This window comes from Scyliorhinus torazame, chromosome 3 (genome assembly GCF_047496885.1).
Source record: "Scyliorhinus torazame isolate Kashiwa2021f chromosome 3, sScyTor2.1, whole genome shotgun sequence".
Lineage (NCBI taxonomy): Eukaryota > Metazoa > Chordata > Chondrichthyes > Carcharhiniformes > Scyliorhinidae > Scyliorhinus > Scyliorhinus torazame.
The window spans coordinates 209,250,299-209,261,613 of NC_092709.1; the positions used below are offsets into that span (position 1 = coordinate 209,250,299).

At 52.4% G+C, this 11,315-nt stretch overlaps 1 protein-coding gene across 1 annotated transcript; it reads right to left on the reverse strand.

Annotated features, from left to right (window-relative positions):
- Positions 1 to 10,520: 10,520 nt before the first annotated feature.
- LOC140409571 (ferritin heavy chain B-like) lies at positions 10,521 to 11,064 on the reverse strand. Its single transcript, XM_072497943.1, has one exon. It carries the CDS (start codon positions 11,054 to 11,056, stop codon positions 10,526 to 10,528), a length of 531 nt encoding a protein of 176 aa, XP_072354044.1. The 5' UTR covers positions 11,057 to 11,064; the 3' UTR covers positions 10,521 to 10,525.
- Positions 11,065 to 11,315: the final 251 nt, after the last annotated feature.

The window sequence follows — 11,315 nt, forward strand, 5'->3', positions numbered from 1 at the left end:
CCAGAAAACTGCGAGCAGGTGCCTCTCACAGGCTGAAAATCCCTGCTCCACAGCATCTAAATCTCTGGAGGCGTAAGCCACGAGCCTTAACTGTTCGTGCCGTTCCTGAAGGAGCATGGCCGAAAGGGTGCGGTCTGTGCTTGCTACCTCTATCGCATAGTGGGAAGGCGGGTCTGGAACTTGTAGTGCGGGGGCTGCTATGAGTGCTCTTTTCAACGAGTCCACAGCATCCGTATGCTGCGGAAGCCATTCCCAGGGGGCTCCAGGAGGTCTGAGAGGGGTGCTGCCTTGCTGGCGAAACCGTCAATGTGGTTTCGGCAGTAGCCAACCAGTCCTAAAAATGACCGGAGGGCTGAAACGTTCTGGGGAAGGGGCAATTTAGCAATCGAGTCAATCCTTTTGTGCTCGATCTCGCGTTTACCATGTGTGATAATTGTTCCAAATATATCACCTTGTTTTCCAAAATCTGGGCCTTTTTGAGGTTAACTTCACATCCGATTGTTTGTAAGAGTTCCAGGAGTTCAGACAGAAGCTCGATGTGCTCTTCCTTGGTGTCTGTCTGCAGTAGTAGGTCGTTGACGTACTGGACCAGACATTCGGGGCGAAAACATTTGGCTAAACCATTTGCCAGCTGTCGGTGGAAAATGGAGGGGGAGTTGTGGAATCCTTGTGGAAGGCATGTCCACGTGTACTGCTGTCCTTTAAAGGTGAAGGCAAATTTATACTGGCACGCCTTTGCCAATGGAATGGACCAGAATCCATTACTGACGTCCAAAACCGTAAAGTATCGGGAATTGAGTCCCTGCTTGAGCATGGTCTCGGGACTTGTTGCTACTGTGGGGGCTGCTGCGGGGTGTGATTTTGTTGAGTTCCCGGTAATCGATAGCCAGTCGCCATGATCCATCGGGTTTCTTCACTGGCCAAATCGGGGCATTATTAGTGGAGGCTACTGATCTAAGTACGCCCTGCTCTAATAAGCTGTCGATTACCTTTGAGATTTCTCCCTCTGCCTCTTGGGGAAATCCATATTGTTTTGGGGGTCTAGGGTCAGGTCCTGGGATTTGTACTGAACCAGCCATCCGGCCACAGTCGTGTTTGTGGGCCGCGAATGCTGTCCTGTTCCTTTGCAGAACTGCCCTAACCTGCTTGTCTGTGCTAATTGTGGTCGGGTTAAACCAAAATTCGCCTACTGCGCTAATTTTGTTGGCGTATTCTCCTATTGTGAGCGCTGCGGGGGCTCTTGCAGATTTTGCCATTTTCCAGACCCATTGGTTGACTGGATCGAAGGATAGGTTGTGGGAATTCATAAAATCGATTCCCAGAATGTGTTCTGCTGTGTGGGGCAGGTCAACTAAAACTATGGGGCGCTTGGTGGTGATGTTGCCGATTTGAATGGGTACAGGGGCTGTGATGTGTCCCTGCTGTGAGTGGCCTGTAAAGCCGCTGAGGGTGATAGTGACTGTAGTGGGCCACGTGTCCTTTTGAAACATGGTGGAGGAATTTATTGTGGTGCGGGACCCTCCTGTGTCCCAGAGAAACTCAATGGGCTGTCCCCGAATTCTTGCTGCAACTACCGGTCGTCCGGACCTATCCCAAAGGGTGTCGCAGACCCAACTGGGGGAGCCCGAACACCATCAGTCTGTTCTGGTCAGGTCCGTCTGATCAGAACGGGTGCTAACACAATGAATGGGCTCTGTCTTATTCTTACTCAGAGTGCCCATCTGCTGGGCTCTCTGTGGCTTTCGTGGGGCATTGCATTCTCTTGCAAAATGTCCCAACTGTCCACAGTTGTAACACTCCTGTGACTTTTGTGGGGGGCTGTTCTTTCCTTCATTTACCCATGTGGGGTTCTGGTATGATTTTACTGCTTGTATGTCTGCTTCTGCCTGCTTCTCTTCGGGATTTCTAACTGCGGGTTTGTTTTTTACAGACTGCTCCCAGGCGCGGGACAATCTTTTTACGACCCATTTCTCATTATGAGCCTCCTCTGAGGGAATCATAATTCGCACAAGCTTTTTGTCCTGTTTCTGTGGCATGGGAGATAAGGGTACGGGTCCATTTGGCCATGTTGGCTGGGGACAAATGGGCGGGGTCTAAGTCTCCAAACACTGCTGCAAAATGGATCCACAGGCGTCCAGCAAACGCTGTGGGGTGCTCGGTTTTCTTTTGCCTGCATTTATTGAGGCCATCTACGGGGTCACCCCGGTTATACCCGATTGCATCTAGGATCGCGGTATGCATTTCTGCAAGGGTGCCTCCTCCTACATTCTGTGGGTCGGGAAGGGCTGCTACGACCGAAGGGTCTAAACTCAAAACGGTGAGCTTCACGTGCTCTCACTCATCCAGGCCGTACATGGTCGCCTGTTGCTTTACTCTGGCAAAGAAGTGGTGGTGGTCTGAAGTGGGGAGGAACGGTTTGATTTTCTCGCACGCGTCCTGTAATTGGGTCACTGTTAAGGGGGTGGTATACAGAAATTCCGTGTCGTCCGATGTGGCTGTGCGCTGGGTGGTGACTGGGTTCATTGGAGCCTAAACTATCTGCTCTGTGGGGGGTTGGGGCGCTTTTCTCTTTTGGGGCTTTCCCTGCGCTCATGTTCCCTGAACATGTCTCTGCGCTGTCTCATTTAACTCTTCCCAATCAGGGCCATCTTCCTCGTCTAACTTTGCTCCAAAGGTTTCCTGGAATCCTTTCTGAACTGAAAGCAGAGATTGCAGCTCTGTGATCTGCCTCCGGCACTTTGCGTGGTCTAGTGAGCCTTGTCTTTGCTGTATGGTGGCAGCATGGAGTGCTCTTAACGCTGCCTTCAGGTCACTACACTGCCTCTGCAATGTTTCTACCTTCTCGGTTTCTTCTCGTACCAGGACTGCACGTTGCGTGTCCTGATAGGCCTTTTCGTACTGGGATTGGAAGCTGCTTAAGTGTGCCAGACAAGACTGGTGTGCCCCCTTGGCATCATCCACCTCTCCGTCTTTTACTGTCAACTTCCTCCTTACCTCTACGTTCTCTCTTTCTACCTCACTGACATCGACCTTGCTCATTCAATGTATGCCTTCTATCTCTTTCCGGAGCGTCCTAACGACCTCCTCTGTGCCTCGCAACTGTGCCAAACAGGATACGATTGCCATCGGCTTGCGAGCTTTTCCTAAGCTCTTCTTGTGAATCTCGCTCAGGTTCTCCCACCAAGTATGTCCCGGGACCTGTTTCCTCATTGTTACAGAATTCGCTCCAAAGGGGCAATCCTTTCCCTTTGAGCTACTTCCTGATTTCTTCTTCCCAAACGGGACATTGTCCTACTCTACTGCTGCTGGTCGCTGCGACCACAATGCATTGCCTGCATTGCCATCTTTCCTATCTGAATGCTTCCTTAAATTTGGAACAAGGGATATTAAGGCGGTGCTGTAAATACGGGTACGGCTTTCGCTACTTTCCGAAATACAAACTCCCAACAGTTTTGTCGCAACAAAAAATCTATCAGTATTACCTTACAGCCCTGTTAGTTACGCATGCATACACACACTTCTGAATTATGAGGATTGCTCAGAACTGCTTGAACACTTGTGGTTTTCTGCTCCCAGTTGGATCTCTAATTCAAATTTTGGGTTCTCCCGGAGTGGTTAAGCCACTTCTCGATCGGGTCCCGTCAGGATGTCGCCAGTGATATGTTGCTAACTTTTGGTTGGTTCAATTGGCTCTGTTTTATAACCTTTGCTCTCGAGTCGCCAGGTATCTTTATGATACCGCCACGAGGTTCAAGTTCAAGTAATGATCAATAACTCAACACACCAATTAGTAAGATTCAAATCAAAGCACATTTATTATACACAGTAGTCGCTACTCATGCATAAATTCTACTTCTAAGCTACTTCAACAACTAACAGGCCTATACTTAGCTTCGGACTGGTCCACCAGGTCAGGGGAACAAATGGCCTTTCGTTTGGGTTCTGAGTCTGCGGGATTCGAAGTTGGTACGGACTGGTAGCTAGGAGCGCCTATCTCGTAGCGAGCGTTGACTTAAGACTTACTGGATCTCGGCGGCAGCTGCACCGGTCACTGTCAAGGGTTGGTTCGCTTTGTTGAGTGACCCGGTCAAGAAGGACGATTTGAACTTGGGAGCGTAACATTATAATCCGCAGGGGCTTCCCGCCTTTCGGGGCGGACCCTGTACCTGGTTCCAAGTGATTGGACTTCGTCCCAGTCGCTTGGTTCGATTTCTCCAATACTGGAGCGGTTCCCTGATCGATGGGCGGTCTTGAGGTGTCCGTTAATCCTCTTTTGTGTTGGCTCCTTCTGGCGACGAGGAGTCTGGCTTGGCTTTGTTTATCCCAAATGTTTTGATTGTACCTGGGGATCGCTCATTAGTATGTAGAGGGCTGCTACATTATTATGCAGATGGCTGCTTGTATCGATGCTGTCTGGGCTTTTGCAGAGTTTAATACACAGTAACTTGCACCTGCTGGTTTCTGCCTGTGTTGGCTGAATATACCTTCAGCCTTTGCTGTACTCCATTTTAAATCGGGACTTGGCCAACCCAGGTGGCTACAAGAGCAGCAGCAGTGAAAGAGCAGAGAGCAGCAGCACTGTGAGAGCAGAGAGCAGCAGCACTGTGAGAGCAAAGAGCAGCAGCATTCTGAGAGCAGACAACAGCAGCACTGAGAGAGCAGAGAGCAGCAGCACTGTGGGAGCAGAGAGCAGCAGCACTGTGGGAGCAGCAGCACTATGAGCGCAGAGAGCAGCAGCACTCTGAGAGCAGAGAGCAGCAGCACTGTGGGAACAGAGGGCAGAAACACTGTGAGACTGTGAGAGCAGCAGCACCGTGGGAGCAGAGAGCAGCAGCACTCTGAGAACAGAGAGCAGCAGCACTCTGAGAGCAGACAGCAGCACTGAGAGAGCAGAGAGCAGCAGCACTGTGGGAGCAGAGAGCAGCAGCACTGAGAGAGCAGAGCAGCAGCACTGAGAGAGCAGAGAGCAGCAGCAATGAGAGAGAAGAGAGCAGCAGCACTGTGGGGGCAGAGAGCATCCGCACTGTGGGAGCACAGAGCAGCAGCACTGTGAGAGCAGAGAGCAGCAGCACTGTGGGAGCAGAGAGCATCCGCACTGTGGGAGCAGAGAGCAGCAGCACTGTGGGAGCAGAGAGCAGCAGCACTGAGAGAGCAGAGAGCAGCAGCACTGAAAGAGCAGAGAGCAGCAGCACTGTGGGAGCAGAGAGCAGCAGCACTGAGAGAGCAGAGAGCAGCAGGACTACGAGAGCAGAGAGCAGCAGCACTGTGGGAGCAGAGAGCAGCAGCACTGTGGGAGCAGAGAGCAACAGCACTGTGGGGGCAGAGAGCAGCAGCACTGAGAGAGCGGAGAGCAGCAGCACTGTGAGAGCAGAGAGCAGCAGCACTGTGGGAGCAGAGGGCAGCAGCACTGTGGGAGCAGAGAGCAACAGCACTGTGGGGGCAGAGAGCAGCAGCACTGAGAGAGCAGAGAGCAGCAGCACTGTGAGAACAGAGGGCAGCAGCACTGTGGGAGCAGAGAGCATCAGCACTGTGGGGGCAGAGGGCAGCAGCACTGTGAGGGCAGAGTGCAGCAGCACTGAGAGAGCAGAGAACAGCAGCACTGTGGGAGCAGAGAGCAGCAGCACTGTGAGAGCAGAGAGCAGCAGCACTGTGGGAGCAGAGAGCATCAGCACTGTGAGGGCAGAGGGCAGCAGCACTGTGTGGGCAGAGAGCAGTAGCACTGAGAAGTGTGGACTTGTCTGGGACCTTGCAGATGTTGTTTCACAGCTGCATTCACGCTGTCACGGATGCCTTATATGCCCAGGTGCCACAGCATATCAACGTTAGGCTGGACCAAGCCCACCATGTTGCCCGGGCAGCGGGATTCGCTGCCACCGCAGGCATGCCCCAGGTCCAAAGAGTAACAGATGGGACACACGTGTCCCTATGAGCATCGGCATTTGAGGGGACGCCATTCATCCTGATACACTCATCAGTGCAGCGTGCACGGCGCTTTCATCCTGACACACTCATCAGTGCACGACACCTTCGAGACGCAACCTCTGGTGAGGAGTTGGCTTTTGAGCAACAGGAGTTATGCACTGCAGTCGTGGCTGGTGACACCTATCCAGAGGCTCCAGACTGACATAGAGAACCGCTATAATGACGCCTGTGCAGCCATCATTGAGCGGGGCATCGGCATCCTCAAGATGTGGTTCAGGTGCCTTGACCGCTCTGATGGGGCGCTCCAGTACAGCAGAGTCTCTCACATCGTGGTGGCCTATTGTGTCTTCCACAACATCATGCAGCAGAGGGGCGACATGCTGGAGGGGCAGGAGGAATGGCAGGCCTTGTCTGATGAGGAGGATGCGGAGCAGGGCCAGGATGGGCAGGACATGGGACCCGGGCAGGCACAGGAGGCCGCACGACATGTGAGTGTGGACCGGCGTGCACAGGACAGCCTGATCACCTCCAGGTTCGCCGACTAGGGGTTCCTGGCCAACGTCAGCTCCACTGTCCCATCCCACCCCCACATACCCCACTCCCCATGTCCCCCTTGCCGCACTCCAATCCCCACACCACAGCACCTCCACCCTGCTCTGTGCTTCTGAACAGCTTCACCATAGGTTGTTGGCCCTGGGTCGGCAGTAACGGCAGGTTTGGTCCCTGGGGCAGAGGATGATGATGACTCACTCCGTGATGAGCTCTGGTGCCCCTCATCATTTGACAGTGTCTGACTCCCCCACCGCTGTCACATTCCACTGTCCGCCCGGGTGATCCCTGCATACGTGCTGGCCATTCCATCACACAGCCCACAGACCTTCAGGGGATGCGAGGGTGGGGATGGGGTCCAGGGTAGGGGCAGGGGCAGGTGGTTCTGGAGGTGATGAGCGGTGATAGGTCACCCACCGGGAAGGCCCTACCACATGGCGACACCACATCACCAGCCTCCCATATGCCCCCTCCCGCAAGTCCCACCCCCCTCACCTGGCACAACCAGTGACATGATGCTCTTGGCCATGGAGCACACGGACTGTGCCACATCACTCAGCGACTGTGCCAGCTCCCTTTGTATCTTGTTCAAGTCAACCAGTGCGCATCCAATGCTCTCGACACCCACAGCCAGAGCCCATAGTGATTGGGCTGTGCTCTGGAGCGCTGCGGCAATGTCCATGTGGCTTGGTACTTGGCTGCCATGACATGACTGCCCCGTCTTGCGCATCAGCCATCGACACCACACTCTGCCCTACGCCTTGGAAATCCTGACCCATGGCCATGACCCTCACACCCGACGTCTCCATCGCAGATGCCACCCGTTTCTGGCACTGTGCCGGCATCTCCAACATTGATGGGACCACTCTTTTTAGAAGCGCGAGACCCGTCTGGACGCCAGCTAGTCTCTGGGGTTTGGCTGCCCTCCGACCTTCGCCCCCTCGGGGGTTCCTACCTCCATCTGCTGTACGACTGCGTTGTGCACACCAGATAGTGCCCCAGGAACCTCTTATCTAAAGTGCCCAAGCGAGGTGAGTGTCTCTGTGATGGTTGAGGGCGTTGGAGAGAGCAGTGACAAGAAATTGATGTTGTCCCCGGACATGTGATCCAGTGGGTTGAGGGGTTGCAGTGTGGAACGAGGGACCCCGGACCGTCACGCCTCATCGCCAGGTATCTGTGGGGTTGTAGCTGGAGGTATGGGACATCAGCCAGACCCATGCAAGACACAAGACAAAATGCACAGTGGGATCGCGGATAGGCAGGGTGTTGGAGGGAGGGCTGACTCATGTGCCATACAAACATTGCAAAGCATTGGGGGCTCACTTGATTGTCCCATGTCAACTGCCACCTCTGCGAATGCCTGCTCTCCCACCCTGCCAACCTGCGGTCCCTCTGCTCCATGACGATGAGGGACCGCAGGTCCGGCGGGTCCCCTTGGTCTTCTCCCGCTCCTGGCGGTTGCGGGCCGCCTTCTCTTGGGTGGGACTGATAATACGCAGTGTGAGACACTCTGATGCGGGCAGTACAGGGGGTCCGCAGCTGGTGGCCTGTGTTTACAGGGCACCCGGCCATGGCGGGCGGTATGGCTGCTGGCATGTGGTGCAGGTGGGGTGTGGGTGGACTGCTGGCGAGTGGGGTCCGATCGCACTCTGGGGGGGTTAGGGGAGTGTGGGTGGTGGGCGGTGCCAGGGGCACGAAGCTGGTGACTCACCCAAGCTGCCCTGAGGGGGTCATGCAGCCTCTTTCTGCACTGCTTTCCGGTCCTCTTGGTGGGGGTCATGGTTCTCACTGGCTCTGCCACCCACCTCCGCCCAGGCCCAGTTCACGCCGACGGGTGGCATCCTCCTTCCCACCCCGGGAAACAGGGTGCCCACCATTCCTCCATAACATCTAGCAGTATCTCAAGCTCTGTGTTCAAGAATCTTGGGGCCCCTCTCCGGGTGCCACCTTCTTGGCTGGACTGACAGTATGTGGGGAATGAAGTGCTTATATTTCATAGAATTTACAGTGCAGAAGGAGGCCATTCGGCCCATCGAGTCTGCACCGACTCTTGGAAAGAGCATCCTACCCAAGCCCACACCTCCACCCTATCCCCATAATCCAGTAACCCCACTCAACCCTCAGGGCAATTTTGGACACTAAGGGAAATTTAGCCTGGCCAATCCACCTAACCTGCACCTCTTTGGACTGTGGGAGGAAACCGGAGCGCCCAGAGGAAACCCACGCAGACACGAAGGGGAGAACGTGCAGACTCCGCACAGGCAGTGACCCAAGCTGGGAATCGAACCTGGGACTCTGGAGCTGCGAAGCAATTGTGCTGACCACTATGCTACCGTGCTGCTGCGGCTTGTCAGGCTCTCGAGTGCCGCTCCCGACCCCAGCGAATCTCACGCCAGTGTGCATTGGGATTGCACGAGTTCTACATGGTGCGAGTGCTGGCCCATTTCCATGTTCTGAATGGCTCCTGCAGTCACACCCATCGGGACCGTGAAACACCCCCCAGTACGTAGTCTCTCAAACAGAGAATCCCGCACAATAAGTTTCCGCCTTTAGTCTACTTGCACAGTACTTTCCAGTTATTGCTCATTACAGAATGGGCTAGATTTTACAAGAAGAAGGTTAACACTTTAAACTCCCCCACTCACCAAACTCTCAGCTTTGCACTCTCACCCATTGTGTTTAATTGGACTGGATATGCATTCGTTAACTGGCAGTTCCAGTCAATAATTTCTGCCAGTAAATTTTGTTTATGATCATAGGGTGACTGAGGGTATGGTGTTCTCTAAAATACAGGTCTAACCCGGGCAGAGTGACCTCTCAACTCTCTTCTGCTTTCACTATATTCTAGTCATATGCAACTATCTTAGTAATTTATCAGTGTAAGCACCCATCTCAATTCCACCAGATCGAACAAAAAACAAACATATTCAAAGCTGCCCTCCCAGCTGCAGACTGAAAATCTGACATCCACAACTCATGCAACAGCATATTTGCAGAATCACGCTTGTGATGGCAACAATGTTGAGAATTTGCATGGGATTTCTCGTCAAATTAACCAACATTTCTGATCATCTAGTGGGGGAATGCATGGGAAGGAGGTCCATAGCTCATGAGTCAATCATGTAGTTATCCAAGTTCCTCATAATCTCATGCAAATATATAAGAACCAGTAGGGCCCTTAGCAAGTTCATCCCAATTTCTCATGCAGTACTCATAGAATATAGAACATAGAACATAGAAAATACAGCACAGAACAGGCCCTTCGGCCCACGATGTTGTGCCGAACCTTTGTCCTAGATTAATCATAGATTATCATTGAATTTACAGTGCAGAAGGAGGCCATTCGGCCCTTTGAGTCTGCATCAGCTCTTGGAAAGAGCACCCTACCCAAACTCAACACCTCCACCCAACACCAAGGGCAATTTGGACATTAAGGGCAATTTATCATTGGCCAATTCACCTAACCCGCACATCTTTGGACTGTGGGAGGAAACCGGAGCACCCGGAGGAAACCCACGCAGACACGGGGAGGACGTGCAGACTCCGCACAGACAATGACCCAAGCCGGAATCGAACCTGGGACCATGGATCTGTGAAGCAATTGTGCTATCCACAATGCTACCGTGCTGCCCTTAAGAACAAATAAATCTACACTATATAATTTTCCCGTAATCCATGTACCTATCCAACAGCTGCTTGAAGGTCCCTAATGTTTCCGACTCAACTACTTCCACAGGCAGTGCATTCCATGCCCCCACTACTCTCTGGGTAAAGAACCTACCTCTGATATCCCTCCTATATCTTCCACCTTTCACCTTAAATTTATGTCCCCTTGTAATGGTGTGTTCCACCTGGGGAAAAAGTCTCTGACTGTCTACTCTATCTATTCCCCTGATCATCTTATGAACCTCTATCAAGTCGCCCCTCCGCTCTAATGAGAAAAGGCCTAGCACCCTCAACCTTTCCTCGTACAACATCACAAACTGGCAGGTCCAAAGTTCTGTGATACAAATATGATCCCAAACACAATAAGATTCTTGCCCCCACAGTCAGTTCAGTCAGTCTCCCCCAGAGTGAGCTTGTCAAACAGGTACTCTCCCGTGCCATTCTCAGGGGCTCCCAGTCTCTTCAGGTTGGTGATGTGATCTCCGAGCTTCTTGATCATCTTCACTTGTTCATCCAAGTAGTGAGTCTCCAGGAAGTCACAAAGATGAGGGTCGGTCTTCCCAGAGGAGAGTTTGTGCAGATCCAGCAAACTCTGGTTCACATTCTTCTCCATCTGCAGAGCTCTCTGCATTGCCTCCAGACCGTTGCTCCACTCATCCTGCTCTGGTTTCTTGATGTCTTCCAGGACAAAGCGGCCTCCACGTTTATTCTGGAATTCCATCAGTTTCTCAGCTTGTTCCCGTTCCTCATGGGACTGCTCCTTGAAGAACTCAGCAAAGTGACGCAGGGCAACATCATCCCGGTCAAAGTAAGAGGACATGGAGAGGTAAACATAGGAGGAATAGAGCTCCAGGTTGATCTGCTTGTTAACAGCATCCTCACAGTCCTTGTGGTAGTTCTGACGCACTTGGGACGCCATCTTCACTATTACTGTTAACTAGGAAATTCTCAAGTACTTAGGGTTCTCAAGTACTCAGTACTCTCCCTAATTAAGCATCATTAATTCAGTGAATTAAAATGTTTGAATATCCAAGTATACCCAAATTTCATCCATGGCGTGTGGATATCACAGACATTAACATAGAGGGACTATGAGTCCCAATTTGATGCTTCATCTGTATGTACTTTCCAATATCAATGCTCCAAAATCTAAATGTAAAAAGAACTAAATTTTCACT